At 37.6% G+C, this 16,571-nt stretch overlaps 1 protein-coding gene across 6 annotated transcripts; it reads left to right on the forward strand.

The window, feature by feature from the left end:
• The first annotated feature begins 1,795 nt into the window (after window positions 1-1,795).
• POU1F1 (POU class 1 homeobox 1) lies at window positions 1,796-14,429 on the forward strand. 6 transcript variants are annotated; one of them, XM_026083405.1, is made up of 7 exons: window positions 1,796-1,937; window positions 4,743-4,892; window positions 6,489-6,606; window positions 7,597-7,838; window positions 9,668-9,832; window positions 11,351-11,411; window positions 14,216-14,429. In XM_026083405.1, exons 1-7 carry the CDS (start codon window positions 1,796-1,798, stop codon window positions 14,427-14,429), a joined length of 1,092 nt encoding a protein of 363 aa, XP_025939190.1. The 6 variants fall into 6 exon arrangements, with proteins under 6 accessions (XP_025939190.1, XP_025939191.1, XP_025939192.1 ...); XM_026083406.1 differs by having other exon boundaries at window positions 6,489-6,602; window positions 7,593-7,838; XM_026083407.1 differs by having other exon boundaries at window positions 4,827-4,892.
• Window positions 14,430-16,571: the final 2,142 nt, after the last annotated feature.

Here is a 16,571-nt window from a genome sequence, read left to right on the forward strand (position 1 = left end):
ACTCATGAGTCCACAGACTTTAATGTATATTGAGCCAAGCCCAAAGTAATATAGATAACAGTTCATTTAATGACAGTATTTTGTTTAATAGTGTAATGATTATTTTAAAGTTTTAGTATATTTTTCAATATATAAGTGTATAGGCAGGTAGTAATTATGAGCATTGAGCCATACTGCTGCTACAGCACATGACTGATTTATCTTCTGCAGCAATTCTTCTGAAATGTTTCAACACTTACAAATACAGCATTCCCCAAAACCACATTTGAAGGTGATGTCAAGTATTCTACAGAATGGTTTGATTCAATACTAACCTTCCAAAATAACTGCTATATGATATCTCACATATCACGCATCTGAGGTCAGTGGCATTAAAATCCTAGTTTAGACATTTTAACCATCTTGAAATACCAGAAAATCCTATTTGCCTATATATTACTATGGCATCAAACTTACACAGAGAAAATAGTCATCTTTATGGGAAATAAACAAACAGTCTGACTCAACCATCTTTGTTCATAAAAAAACCCCTTATCAATTAGTTTTACCTCCTAAAAATAAATGAAATGGCCCATTTCTAAAAATACCTTAGAAAACAGAGGGCTTTATATCTTTAAGAAGGCTTTGAAAGCTTCCCAATGGGACCTAGATTAAAATCACTAAATATCCTCCTGAACAAGAATAAGTTAAAAGAGCATTCTTTAAATTAAATGATGCTTTAAAAATAACAGAAAGGTACTTCAAATGTTTTAGTAGCTTTGAGGTGAGTCCGTCATTGCTAGGTTGAGAGGCTGTGAGCCAAATACCTAGCTGATGTCAATTTGCTGTAGCTGAACTATTTCAATTTTTGCTTTAACACGTATATGGAACGTGACTGTGGTGTACTGCAATGTTTTTCTTCATCATTTTCAGGATAACCTGCATACTTTTCACTGATTCTAAGTCATTCTAAGCTCACACCAATTAAACATTTAGATAATAAAAGATTTGGAAAAAATTTCTTTTATTTTACTTAGTGTTTAGCATAATGGAGACGAGGACCTTCTAAATGAGACTCTAGATGCTGTGGTAGTATAAATTCATAATAGTAGCTGTGAATGTGTTTTTTGTGTCAATATGAGATCTTTCAGGACAAACATTTAGCACTTCATGCTTATGTAAAACTATCTGTTCAGAAACTTCCTCTTGGATACTACTGTTCCATGTTACACATCTCTGATTTAAACTATCACTGCACCACTGCTGGGAATTAGGCTAATTTAGATTATTTTGCTCTATGTTCTTGACTTTTGTAGACTTTCATTTGAGTTCTCAGCCAGGTTGCCTTCCAGACGATTGCCCGGATGAGATTGTTGGGGCAGGTGTTAACTATGGAAACCTATTTAGTATTAAACGTACCCGTCTCACTGCTACTGACTTTGGAGACGGTACTTTGATATTTTTTTTCGGGTTATTGTTCTTCACAAAAGACCTAATTGAAAATATCTGTCAAATCATGTCTCTGGTTTCCCTCTTCTTTCCCCCCATTAATTCGACATGTATTGTGTTTGTGTGGGAAGGAAGGAGGCTCTACAGCGATACAGCAATATAGCTGGGAAGAGAACATTAAAATGGATAAAGGGATTTCCTAGTGGTATAAATACCTGCACACGACCTCCCTGTGCTCTGGAGCCCTTTTGTATATGTATATGCAAGTAAAAAGAACTGGAATAGAGTTTGTGCTGCTGTTAATCACGCAGATCTGTTCTCTTAGAAAAGGAGAAGGTGACTCTCTGTCTTTCATCTGTTTGAGGGTATGACTTGCCAAGCGTTTGCTTCATCTGACACCTTTGTACCCTTGAATTCTGACTCTTCTCCTTCTCTGCCTCTGATAATGCATCACAGCGCTGCAGAATGCCTGCCAGTTTCTAACCATGCGACCAATGTTGTGTCTACAGGTATTTTTTAAAAATAATATTACTCTTTTTTGTAATGATTTTAGATGATGTGTGATCATCAAGTTCTGCAATATTGAAAGTATTTGGTGTTAGTGCTACATGAGATTGGGACTACTTTCAGGCAGAAACATTTTCACAAGACTGCATAAATGTGCGAAACAAGAACATCCAAAATGTTTGTATTTTAGCCAAACTTGTAGCTATCTCTCAATTTGTTACAAGATTAGGCTAAGGTGTACTATCAGCACACTAACTTAGTACAGATGCAAACACAATCAAACTTTTGTTATGATTATGTAGTGTTCCGTGGCAAGGATCATGTAAAATAAATTCAAGTTTGTTTATTACATAACCACAAATTTTAATAATATAAATTATTTTAAATAGGAAATGTATTTAAAATAGGTCAGGTTTAAACATAATTTGGAGAATCTCTCAAGAAGGAAAAGGATGCTTTCCTAAACGTGTTATGTAGCGAATAAAGACTAAGATTTAAGTGGAATATTCAAAAAGGGTGATAGGAGTCTCATCTGTATTTTGGAATTTTATGTGTTTGTGTATATAACCTAATAAGGTAGTAGTAGAGTAGTAGGACAATGCAAACACTAAATTATCCCCTAGACAAAGAATTAGTTTTCTTGCAGACTCAAATCTGCAGAAGTGATATTCTGGAATACAGAAGTTATTGACGGTGCATAAGCTTTCAAGAATAGAGAAAGAAGTAGCCAAGAAACCACTCTTTTGCTGAAATGGATTACTGTTTCTTGTTAAGACTGCAGGGGAAATCCTTACCTCAGTACTGAAATGTTGGAAATAAAATCTTTTAATAATATGAAAAAGCATCTAAGTAAGGTAAACTTCTAGAAAAACTGAGCATTGGAGATAACGTGATCTTACACATTAAGCGGGAAGTTCAAAATATTGTAATATGTTTGGGTGGTGGTGGTGGGGAATACAACAATTTAAGTTGTGTGTGAGGCCAAATTTATGCATCTGTATCTTAGTAGTATTTTCCAAATTGTTTATTTTTCCATCTGATTCATAATAAAAAGTATATGGTGACAGACGGTATTACCGAAAACATTTGCAGTTCTGCTTGAGATTTGGCTTTTGATATTTTGTAGTTACCACTCAAGGACAAATACCACTGTAGTCAGTGGAAATTTTTGTCTGCAACATCACGTCTTGTAGGTGACCCTGTAAGAACAAAAGCAGTGACGGGGGGGGTATTTATCATGAGGAAAGGTTTCCAAATTTCATATATAGATTCAGGAATTTTAATAAACAATGCCATTTTTAAGTGAATGCATCTAAGGAAAACTTGTGCAAAAAATAGATGTGAACGAATTTTAAATCATGACTTATTTTAATGTCAAAACTCATTAAAATGCATGTGGTAATTCTACATCTTAAAATACAGGTGAGTATACATCTGGCTAAATAATATACCACACCATATGGATAATGTTCTGCAGAATACTAAAGAATTTCATTTTTATGACTTAATTTAAATAGTATCATCCTTACCACCTACTATTAAATCCTTATTAGCAAGTTAGAAATACCTTTCTTATGCCTAAAAAGGATATAGTCTATGGATTATTAAGTAATAATAGAAAAAACACCAGTAAACACTTAGATCTTACCTGAACAGGAAAGCTGTATTGCTCTAAATGCATTAATATTAATGTAATCTCTATTTTGGGTGCATAATAGCATAAGCAAGGCTGTTATAATAAAGTTTATGTCGGTATACATATGTCTAAACTGGACCTTTTACTCTTATGATTACTGTTTCAAAAACAAAAATTCTAATTTCTAATTAATTATATTGTTTTGAACAACTAGAATGTGTGCTCTAAACTGCCAACTTACGTATCCGAATGTTCACAAACATGGTATTTTAATACTACCTTTTATAGTTGTTGTCAGAGAGGACAGTATAGGAACTTCTTTTGCCTGCTTATGCATGAAAAACAGCCAAATTTCTAATTTTACATTCAGAAAAACTTGTCTGATTCTTCAGGCACTGGAATTTACTGAACACAGATCTGAAACACACACTTTTCCCTTTGTGTGAAATAGAACTGCTGATTTTTGCTCTCCAGAACTTGCTGAGGAGAACTGGAAGGGTGAGGAGGGTAGAGCAAACTTTACAGAATCTTTCATAATGGAAAGAAAGTTTGTTACTGGCATGATATTTGTTGATTTTCTTGAGCAGCTCTATTGATGATGATAGTGAGGCCAAGCTCACTATCCTGTATCTATTTCTGCATCTCTTCATTGGATTTCTGCTACTTGTTTTGCCGACTAGAAGACCCTGTGAAAACAATGGAGATAGATAAATTCATTGCCTTCCTAGATATCTGTGTTCATTTGGGGATTTACATGACAGTAGAGTTGATCAAGTTTCTGAGAATGTAGAAAAAGGTTTTATGTAAGATTAAATGAAAAGGTACTTCGAAGTTGGGTGGAAAGAAGAACCAATCTCTTCCTGTAGAGATCAATGCTTCCCTTGCTTAGCAGTATATCTAAACTGTGGCTATATGCATAGATTACACTAAAAATAATGCATCAAAACCAAGGCATGACTATTGCTGGTCTTGGCTCCAAGGGGATTTTGCTATTTATACTGGCAGKCTCATCTGGTGAGACACAGCCAAGTGTTCTGGACTTCCAGCAGTGTTAACTTGATGGTTGTGGAGTTGAATGCTTAATACGTGCACAGAAAAACTAAATACAAAGATGCAGTCTACCTTTGAATTGAAAGGATGTATCTTGAATCCTCATACATTTTCTTACCAGTCCCGTCTGTTTTGTCTTTGATCCAAACTCCTAAATGCTCCCATGTCCACTTTGCCATGATGACTTTGGAAAACACATCTGCAGGCCTTCATTACTCTGTGCCTTCCTGTCATTATGGAAATCAACCATCTACCTATGGGGTTATGGCAGGTAAGTGAGAGATCCTCAACTGACTGAGCTATTAGCATGGTGATTTGGTCAGTTTTCCTTTAGAAGGATGCATTCAAGATAGTTGCTTAAAAAGGACAAGATTGAGGTTAAGACACTAGCAAAGGGATTGGGAAATTGGGAGTCAGTGTCCAGAGTTTCCCCAAACCTCTGCATTTCTAGACAATTTACTTTGTGTCTCACTTCTCTGTCTACAAGACTGAGATAGTACTGCTCTTTCCTCATCTGATGTTTGCTTTGCCTGGTCAGATGATCACCTTTGAGGGACCAGGACTGATTTATCTAATATGTCTGTGTAGTATTTAGTGTATTGTGACCCTAATCTCCATGGAAAATTCTTGATGGTATAGAATAAAATGATGACTGATAATGGAATGATAGCTGAATTAAGCAGGTTCAGCTCTCTCTGTGACCGGACAACCCTGAAGCAGCAGTATGTGTGAGAACCTAAAGAAACAAAATTAAGCCTTTTTAAAAATTGGACCATTTTTGTTCCTTATGGCTCTTAAGACTTAATAAAACGTTGTTAATTGTGATTTTCAAACTCAATGAGGAGTCCTCACCTCTTTCTGTGAGGCGCTCTCGGAACAAATATGAAAATATTTGAAAGTGCATTTTCCGGAGCCCCATTTTGTGCCTTCCCTCTGTGATCTCTCTTGACACAAAAAGTGGCAGTTTGAATTTGCAGCTGTTAAGGTACAGCTATCAGAATTTTCCCCAGGCTCAGATGGGAAAACACAGAGCCATGGGTCTGTGCTGTGTTTGTTGAAATTACTATAGTTGTTGCTATATTTTTGTCATAAAAACATCAGGGAAAATGCCTTGTACTTAGGATGATTAAGTGTGTATAAATGAGCATTAACCTTGTAGAAGCATTGCAACTCCCATAGGCTTTAGGATCAAGAGCTTGAAGGTGAGGTTCGAAATAGAGAGTTATGATCGGGAAGAATTTTTTTTTGCTTTTTACCAGATTAAACACATTGGGATATTTTCCAAAGGGCAGAAAGAAGTAGTTTCTGTCAACGTATGCTTTTTCCAAGTCTCATAAAGCAGTATGAAGTGCTTTCATACAGATGATTGTGGACTTTGACACTGGTAAAGATACGTTAGCATCCAGCTCAGTTTTACATTTCGCAGGCTGAAGAAGAAAGAGGAACTGTTATTCTATGTAAGTTCAAGTAGCAGTCAATAAGGCAGGTAGTGTGGAGAGCCAGGTTAAGACAATTACCAGAAAATAATCGTGATTCAAAGCTAATTCAAAATCAAACTCAGTATTTTATTTCACTTAAGAATGAAGGAAATATGACAGTAAGTCAGCATAGATGAATGCATCTACATAGGGAATTTTTAGGGATGGAAAATAGGCTTCCTTCACTATGCACAAATGTCCAAATGCTCCTGTTTCATTATCTATTAATGTGTCTGTTGCAAATGTTCCTGGCATTGTTCAGATCCCTGGGAGAAGTCCATAGAACAGGTATTAAAGAAAGGTAGCACTCAGAAGTCTACTTTGTTCCACTCCAAAACAAATATATCTACGTCTTTCTCTTCTCTTTTTACACTTTACTTCTTTTTTAGGCATCAAACCTGCAACTCCAGAGATGCTGTCAGCAAGTCTCTCCCAGAGTCGCATCTTACAGACATGCAGCATGCCCCATCCCAATGTAGTAAATGGCGTCAGCACTTTACAAAGCAAGTCTTTCTTTTTTAGTTTATTCTCTTATTCTTTGGGAAAACCTTTTTTTGTGGTTACACTGTGTGAAAGCTAGAAAATATTTCTATGGGGTTAAAAACTCCAACTCTGATGAGAGTCATCAGGGCAGTGAAGACAAGAAAGGTAAGATGAGGCAGGGGAGGGATGTTGATGAAGGTCCAAGTTCCAATAAAAAATTTTGTGTCATTTAGAAAATTGAGAAGGATATCCTGAGGATGTGGAATTTATTGTCTGCTACAGATCCACTGAAGAGGCTTCTTGTTTTTTTCTCAATAAATTTATCTTTTTTTCCTTCATGTCAGAAATGCTTTGGCTGTACATACAACATGTAGGAAAAGAGAACCTTGACTCTTAGTTAAATCTCGTTGTTAAGTAAGTCTGATATTTGTGAACAATATGTAGCATGAGATAGTTTTGTCCTTGAACAATTTCTTTTTAAGCTGGAATGAATTGTGAATATGTTGTTTTTCTCTGAGCTCTTACCTGTGTTCTTTCCTCAAACAAATTTTATCCTAAAACTAAAGCACAATAATATCTTGTCTGAGCATCAAATGGTATTTACATGGAAATATGCTTTATACCAGAAAATAGAGACTGGCACATTCTAGATGGCTCAAAGTGACATAGATCCATCAATCTCACTGTGCTGCTTAATACAAGCTGAGGCCCTGGATTGTTATTTGTCTAAGTCTGGACCATTTATCATCTTATTTGAGTGCATCACAGTTTGCTTGTGAAATAGGACGGCTGTGGCCTGTGGTGCAAGTGGTTGTTGTTCTATTTTCACATATGGGGACCAAAGAGAGACTGGATCTCCTAAGTCCTTATGGCCTAACTCTTGGACATTCTTCCACCTATGCTATATAATATTACAGACTTTGATTATGAGGTGATGAAGGCATGTTTTTATTCTGTAGCAGTAGTGAATAATGATGCTGGATGTTGTTTTTGTTTTGTTTTTTTTTCAGGTAGCCTAACGCCTTGCCTTTATAAATTCCCTGAGCATGCTCTGAGTGCTGGTTCCTGCGCTCTGGGCCACAGCTTCACACCCATGCACCAGTCTGTTCTTGGAGACGATCCCATAGCCTCTGACTTCAAGCAGGAATTCCGCAGGAAGAACAAGTCTGTTGAAGAGCCAATAGACATGGATTCCCCTGAAATCAGGGAACTGGAGAAATTTGCCAATGAATTCAAACTGCGGAGAATTAAGCTGGGTATGTGTCTTTTTTGTCATCTAACAAAAGCCTGAAAAATTCAGATGAAAGCCCAATTATTTCTGAATATTTTATAGTCTGGGCTGTCTAATCATAACTTTTATCCTGCCTTGCACTGCCAAACTTTCTCCACTCCTAGAAGACTTGCGCAGAATTAATAAACTTAAGCTTTTTGCAATTTAGTATGCAGAAAGTGACTTTAAATGTTCCTGATATTTAAATTATTTCTGTCTTTCTCACAAGTGGAAAGAAAATTTTGCTGTTCATTAAACTACATTCAGTCGTGGCCATGTTATATTGCATTTCTACAGCTTAGGGCAGTGCATATTCTAGTCTCTTACATGCATTCTCTTCCCCATGATATTTTCCATTCACAAGATGGTGCAATGTCATTTCAGTAGACAATATGGATAACCATGACATCCCTGGCAAACATTTCATACCATAGGGAGCTTCTCTTCCTATTTTATTTTCTCATGCCACGACATGGGTACAGCAGCAACTGACTTTTTCATTGCTGATAACTGCTGGGGGTAGCATGAGATGCACTGCATCAGCTGGTTTCTGGTGAGTTGTTGGCCCTTCTCCAGGCAATCTTAGCTGAGGGCAAAGGTGGACTAAACACTTGCTCATCTACAGGGACTTTCTCCCTTCTACGGAATGGTTGAGGTGCATTGCAAACTGAAAGCCTGCCCCACCCTTGTTTGAACTGTACTGAAAAAAAATCATCTGGTGCTGCAGATTCAGCCCACTTATGAAAATTAGGTACTTTAAGAGTTGTAATTTTGACATTATCTGTTATAACATTACATTGTATCATTAAAAAATAGGGCATCCTTCTACAAAATCCAGCTTTATAAACGTAAAAAAAATTATRAAGTTGTTAGAGATATCTATGCATTATCTCAACAGCTAGAAAGCTATTATGTTCTATTTGTAGGATAAAAATGAGAATTAGAACAGAAATTTACAGTTTGAAATAGTATTTGCAATGTGGGCATTTTACTGTATATCATGACTATTTAATATGTCAGCCACAGCACTGGAACGATTTGCTAGGCCCCAAGCTATTAATCACTGTGATTATTACAGCATCTTGATCCTCAGTTTGTGAGGGAGCAAAACTTCCTCCAAAGTAAACAAATGGCTCACAGACTGTAAGATTGGGCTTAATGCTCTGATGGTGAAAAATAAAATTGATACAGGAAAACTAATCTGAGGCTGAGCTTTAGGAGGGAAGACAGACTTAACATGTGCTGTGGGTTTGAGACTGTGAGACACAGAGTTAGTGCAATTAAAATGTAGGTAAATAGCCACCTCATGGAGACATTCAGCATCTAGAGAGACTATACCCATTCTGGTGCAGAGGAAGAAAGGGAGGAATACAGGCCAGATTCCTGAACACAGCAGACACATTCAACGCACTGACTGAGGAACTGCTCTTTACGAAGTCAGTATCCTCATGTAAACTGCAGCACTTCTCTTATCACTTCATCTTAGTCATCACGATAAACAACAGRAGACCAGAGATGCAGATGAGAATTAGCATATTGCCATCACATCATGTATATTAATGAAAATGTGGGGTCTGGATCCTTCTCAAACCCATAATCTCAGAGCCTATAAAACTACACTGAAATCAACAGAATGACTCAACTTAGCACTGGTGTGAGTTCAAAATCAGCCACAGAGACTTTTGCAGAAAGATGGTCCTTGATGCTACAGCATGCACTGTTCTTAAGAGTCAGGGATGAAGGGATAAGTGTCTTAAGGAAAGCAACCCACAGTAGGAAGCTCCAAAGTGACTTTTTCCTCTTCGTTTTTGACAGGCTATACACAAACTAATGTTGGAGAAGCACTGGCTGCTGTACATGGCTCTGAATTTAGCCAAACTACTATTTGCCGGTTTGAAAACTTGCAGTTGAGTTTCAAGAATGCATGCAAACTGAAATCAATCCTGTCCAAGTGGCTGGAGGAAGCAGAACAAGTAGGAGGTAGAGATATGAAACCCTCTTAAAACTGATTTGTATTTAGACCTGAATCCTCTACATATGTTGAAGGACTAGTATATGTCTTCCAAAGGCTAAGGTTTTTGTTTTAACAGCTTTAAATACTGTACAAAGGTGTGTTGATGGCATGTATTAAATTTTGGTATGTTTTCGGGTGAGCAAGGAGGAGCAAACAACCTGAAATGCATGGAGGGTACAAAATTGCAGAAACATTACTTTTCCTAATGGTTCTCATTCCCTTCGGTCCCATTCCAGCAGTCTAGTTCCACTGCTGGAACACAGATCAGAGTCATTACCATTTCTTTAGGATCCAAAGGACAGCACATTTAACAGGGTACTGGGATCCTTCTCTAGCAAAGGACTCTTCCTTCCAGTCCCTTGGCATATGTGATATGGCCTTAGGAAAGGATTTGAACTCAACTTGAGGTGATGCTCTCTAAGCCCCTGACAAAGAATAGTATGGCATAGAGGTTTTGGATGTGACCTTTTTGCCACTGAAGGATTTCCCTTCCTTATGTCCAGTTAATTCCCAGTTGTGGGAAGAGTCCTGGGGTTCACTGGGCAAGGTTCAGTTTAGAAGAAGGTTTTCTGATTTAAAGGAAATGGGCTGTTTTAAAGTACAGTCTTTTCAACTGGATGAATTATGATGATGGGAAACAGTATGCTCAGAGGTGATAGTGAAAGCCAGGACCACCACTGTGCAGCACTCAGCTAGCATGGGAAGGGAGATGAGATGACCTTAATGCAGTTTTTTGGATGTGCCATGATATTCAATCATAGGAAATTTTGTTAACTAGCTGCTTCTGCTGTGTACTTCAGTTTGCTTTGAACCAAATGTGGAAAGCTTTCCTCCACTATAAGGGCAGTAGAAACCAGAGGCTCTCCTAATCTGGTCAGCACAGTGTAAGAATCACCTGTAAGGAGTTTGCAGCGGGTAGCAGCTGCTGACTGTGTGAGTGTGGGTTTATGCTTGAGCAGCAGGGAAGATCAGCAGCCTCTGAGAAGTGAAGGCTAGAGGGTTGAGGTTGACTTGTCCATCTGAGAGTGGGGCGGAAAAGGCAGATGGGACTGGAGGCCAGGGCTGGACTTCTGAGGTAAGAGGGTGAGGTGGCTGAGCTGCATGGAAAAGGACTCTATCTCCCTAGCACCTACCTCACAGGGGAGGAGGAAGAAAATGAGGGTGTGTAAGAAGAGAGGGCTCCGTAGGTACGTAGGCACAAAAGTGCAGAGCCAGCGCTACTTGCAGCTTTGCCTGTGGAACACTGTTTTTGCTCGTAATCATTTTTATCTGGAGTTACAACAGCCATGTGGCACCCTAAAGAATTAGGAATTAGTGCTACTGTGTGCAGTGCCCTTCTTATTAGGCATCAGTATCTGTTGCACTTTTTTCTGTCTTAAAACAAAGGGACATTTTTTCCTAGTGATAATTGTGCTTTGTTTCCATTCTCTGTGGAAGGTAACTGCCTGTTTGGGGTTTTTTGTTTTGTTTTGTTTTTAATACAGCTTTATACAATGAAAAAGTTGGAGTGAATGAGCGGAAGAGAAAGCGCAGAACCACCATAAGGTAACAAATACTTAGAGTGCTACATGTTAGAAATCCCTTTGGCTAAGATGCTTCTTTTTGTTGGTTTTGAAATCAAAATGTTATTTTTTTAGCCAATTTATATACCTAGTGGAGAAACAACTATTTTGAAACATTCTAGTAAAAAAATAACAAAATAACCCCCTCCCAAAAAAACAACTTGCTCAAAATACATACACTACATTTCCCAAATAAAGACTTCTTTTTCAATGTAGGACAACATATTTTAGTATGAAAAATATTCCAACCATCCCAATTCTGCCGTATCTTTATGATGTCTATATAGCGAATAAGATATCAGAGCACCCTTGTTTTCATTTTTGGGAGATTCCACATTATACCGGATGAAATTGCATTATTTTGACAGAAAATTGTGGTCTGGAAAGTTTGAGGGAAAGCTTGTTACATACAGCATTAGACCCCCCATCCCTATCTGTCACTTGATTCTTCCAAGTTTCTGAAGAAGCACTTTCATGAGATAAATGGAAAGAAGGAAGTTGTTCTGGGAACTTCTGTTTTTTCTGCATCTCTGATGGCCAGCATCTACCAGGTTTAGCCTCAACTCCATGCAGAAATCAAGTAGGTTGACAAATCATATTATAAAAGCAATTACCGAATAGGCAAAAACAGAACATGATGAAAACAGTGGTGTGGTATTTCCTCTCCTTTAGGGATTCCAGAGTCTTGTCTTTGGTGAAGAAGGGATTCACCAGGAGAGACCCCAAGGGGCTGTAGTATTTTTCCACAGAAAGGGAATTTGCTTGCCACTGGGCACAATATAATGCTGTTGGGTCCTACCTCTTCCAGTAAAGCACCTATTCTTTGAACATTTCCTATGCACAGTGTTAACTCCCAGAGACGCAGGTTGCTCTATAATCCTGCAGTCTCAGAACCCCACAGTGATAGCACGTCTTTTCCTCTCATGTTCAGCTTGAGATTTCCTTTTTGAATCATATTCCCTTTGCTATAGGGAATGAAATGAGGGTGTGATTTCCTGTCAGTTTTCAAAGTAATTACTCCTCTAAGCAGGTGCTTCTCAGTTAGGTGGGGATGGGAGATGCTTAGTGCTAATCACATCACCTCACAAGTGAAGAAGTATTACTCTCAGGAGGCCATTTTCTCCTCTGAGATTTCTCTCCAAGCTGGTAAGGATTTGAGGAGCAGTGCCAAGTCCTTACCCAGTTTGTGTAGTATGGCTGCATGAGAGGTGTGAGTTCAGAGTGTCTCTATTTTAGGTGTTTTTCCCTGGCTAGAGGAACCCACTGGAGACTGTTGGTCTTCAAGGTTGTAGGTTTTGTTGATGTTGTTGCTTTTTCAACAAACTACTGAGGAAATAGTCCTCATATTAAGCATTTTCAAATTATTTCTACTTTTACAGCTAACATCATTGCACTGGGAATATTTAATATGTCAGGTTGTCAAGGGCACAAACAATGGAGGGAAAATTCAGGACCATAGCAGATACAGTAAGAAAATCCTAAATGTTTCTTTGAAGGCCTCAGGTTGGCCTCAGAAAAGGGCTTCCTTCTTCGAAGGGAGATGGTGTTAATCTGAACTACAGCCTTACTGTTAGCTACTCTTAGTAGGTGTTTGAAGGCAAACTAGAGGTAAAACAGAAGTCCCACTAACTAAATTAGGTTAGTCATACCCTGAGCAAAATCTCCTTAATTTGAATGTGCAGAAGCTATTTATTTTCTACTTTGATCAAAAAAAAATAAATAACTGGTAGCCAAAAATGATGACGACTCTATACCTGTGTGTATGCAGAACATCATACTCTTAATTAGTTTTGGTAATTTTACTAAGTATGCAAAATAAACCAATAAATAAAAGAATAAGAACATATTACAGATGAAATAATGAAATAACTAGAAAGCCAGCAGATTGTTTGTATATTTTTATAATGGAAATACCTGCACCTTATCTCCAGAATAATGCATAAAGTGCCCTCTTGTGTCCAAAGAAATTACAGCTACTGATGAAGCTACCTTTGGATGCATCCTGTTGTTCGCACACAAGCATATTACAGATACTCTTTGTTTTCTGAGAATATGTAACACAGATAGGGAGCAAATTCCATTTGAAATTAAGGAAAGTCTTAATTTACTCAGTTTATTGAACCACTCTTCTTTGATCATTGCTGACTGCGAGGAATAGGTTAAGGCAGATTTTTAGAAAATATAATGATTGATAAAATGGATTGCTGTAATCTCTGTGATTTCTAGAAATACTATAGTGCCCTCTCCATGCCAAAGTGAGATGCAGAACCTGATAGAAAATGCTGTATTTCTCACATGATCACTGATGGAGCTCTTCTCCTTCGTAAACCTGAGTGACACAGTCTAGTTACCCCGGTAATATGATTGTGTCTGTTGGACTCCTACAGCACCCCTGCAACTGGGATATAATGTGCACCCAGGCTTGTTCCAATTCATGTGATCACATTCATGTCTAGTTAGTAGCTGCATCTCCAAGAGAACATCAAGAAACACAAACCAAGAAGCATGATTACCACTAAAACTGCAGCAAAGTTTATAGTATCTTTCCCTTTGGATTACTCTGTGCAGAAATTCTACATGATATTACACAGTCCCCATCAGCAAAAAAAAAAAAAAAAAACCTGCAGTGTACTTTAAACTCAGTGTGTTTTCATTTACTTAGCAAAAGAGGAAACAAACCAAATCAGTATCTCCAATGATCTTACTTGACCCTCCTCCTGAAATGGTGGCAGAAGCCTGAATGTGTCAGAAAAGTTTTTAAAGATGAAATTTTATCCCTTCATCCAGTATTGCTGCCAAAGAAGCCCTAGAGAGGCACTTTGGAGAACAAAGTAAGCCTTCTTCTCAGGAAATTATGAGGATGGCTGAGGGGCTCAATCTTGAGAAAGAAGTTGTGAGAGTTTGGTTTTGCAACAGAAGACAAAGGGAAAAAAGAGTGAAGACAAGTTTACATCAGAACACCTTTAGTTCTATTATCAAGGAACATCACGAATGCCGGTAAAGTTTTCTCATGCTTATTTGTGGATTTACATTTTGTTTTTTTGTACACTTTAAGTACTTTTTTGCTTAAAAAAAAAAAAAAATCAGTAAACCACTTGTTTTCTTTACAAGCTAGCCAGATTCAGATACAGTATATTGTGGAAGACTTGATTTTAATATAAAAGGTTGGAAACAAATTAAATGCTACTGCATGTATTTAAAGAGTTGGAGGCCACTGCTTAACTGTAAGGAACTTATTATGCATTACTCAACTAGAAGTGTTTTACAAGTTGCACAAGTAGTTTCCCTGTGCTGTGCCTTTCTTGCATGTGTGGTACATTTAATGATTAATGGAGAATTCCATGTAGTTTAACCTAAATGTCAGGAAACAAATCTTTTGTGTTATAGATGAAGAAAGGTTATCAAGGTTGGTATCAGTGGCTATAGTTTTGAGAGAATTTTGCCTCTGCATGCTCACGTATGTGCTATATTCCCCCCCCCCCCCCATGCTAACTAGTTAAATTTGTAAGATTGTAAACCATTAGGCACACTGCAGGGTCCCATCTCCAGCAGCAAACTCTGAGCTCACTAAACTGAACATCAGTGAGAAATTAGAACTTTGAGGAACAGGAGAAGGTGAATACGTAACATTAAACTTGCAGTGGTGACATCATTGCTGAAAATCTGGTTATGACCAAGGATGGAATATACTCACATGATCTTGTGGAAATGTTGTCACAAGATCCCAGAGAGCCAGGAGGGCGGGCAGAGGAAAGCTAACTGAGGACTGAAGTCTTTCTAAAGAATGGATAGCTACCAACCTGAAACAGATGTATACCTCTGAGTAAAGCATTTTAGGTAACTTTGTCGTATATATTCAGGATGAAGACATTAGAGATGTGTCGTAATTGCTGTCTTATTATTTGGTTGAATAAGCTTACCACCACCGAGGTATCAACACAGTTCCTAATGCGTGCTATGTCTCAGTACACCACTTGATTGCCTTAAATAGACACCAAGTAGAAGTGACATTCCTTTTATTCTAGTTACCAAAGGCAATTGTTGTTAATTTTTTATATGTCTTAAGGTTTGATTTGGCTAGGTTTAGTTATAAAAATTAGGATACAATTTACCTTGTGTTAGCCTAAAACTCAGTGGTTTGAGGCAAAAACCTAGAGATTTATCAGGGTTTTTATTACTTAGGGCTTTCTCTGTGCTGTATTTTTCCTGATTAAATCCATGTGCGGACACACTTATACCAAAGATATAGTGCATTAAGCTACAAAAAGAAGGCCCTTGTGCTCTGAAATAAGTATCCACACAAAGAACTTATTGCACTGTGAACTCCCACTCTCTTACACCCCGCTAACTAAAAATAATCCCTTATTTCCCACCTCCTAGGCTAGAGAAAAAATCAGGCAAAAAACAGTGCCAGAGCTCCACCTATCAGAAAGACAGACATCGAGGAACTAGATTAATGACTTTAGTACTCACCAGGGATAGATTACCAAGCCATTTCATCAGCCTCGCTCATTGTTATTAAAATATCCCATTACCATATATGTATTTTAGACTGTTTTCCCAGGACTGAAATTAAGAGAGTACATAGAAGTGGTAATCACCAGATAAATTTTATTTTTCAATAAAACAGACCTGATGATTTAGAAAATGTCTAGATAATAGGCCCACGGAAAGCAAAGTGATGTTATGTTCAAGATCGCTTTGAAACAGTGTGTACAAGTTAAGTGTTCTCACTCTAGTGTACGTTAAATTATCTCTGACAGCTATTATAGTGACCACAGGCATATTCAGCTATGGAAACTAGGCTCCTGGATTAAGAAAATACATTTTTATGGCTGAATCGCATTGTTATAGCCCCTTAATTTAGAAGTCTTCAATTTAATAATTCAAAGGGAAGAAATAATGCTATGTGCTCTATTTAAACTGTTCTCATCACTAGTGTAGCTCGTTACAGCAGAGTAAGACTAAGCATTAGACTTCACCAGTCACATGCTGTATTGACAGATCATGAACTTTTCAAAAGGATAAAAGATACAGTTTAAAAGATTAGCATTCAATGAATGTGGTGACATGTCTCTGTGTACTTATGTTATGTAATCTAGTGTTATGTATGTCAAAACTACTGTCATATATAAATTTTATT

Source organism: Apteryx rowi, unplaced genomic scaffold (assembly GCF_003343035.1).
Source record: "Apteryx rowi isolate R43461 unplaced genomic scaffold, aptRow1 scaffold_60, whole genome shotgun sequence".
Taxonomy (NCBI): domain Eukaryota; kingdom Metazoa; phylum Chordata; class Aves; order Apterygiformes; family Apterygidae; genus Apteryx; species Apteryx rowi.

Bases quoted from the DNA above. Each gene is read 5' to 3' on its own strand.
- POU1F1 (XM_026083405.1), top strand. From the start codon at position 1,796: ATGACTTGCCAAGCGTTTGCTTCATCTGACACCTTTGTACCCTTGAAT. The intron at 4,893-6,488 runs GTAAGTGAGAGA...CTTCTTTTTTAG, and splicing joins TACCTATGGGGTTATGGCAG to GCATCAAACCTGCAACTCCA. The intron at 9,833-11,350 runs GTAGAGATATGA...TTTTTAATACAG, and splicing joins GGAAGCAGAACAAGTAGGAG to CTTTATACAATGAAAAAGTT.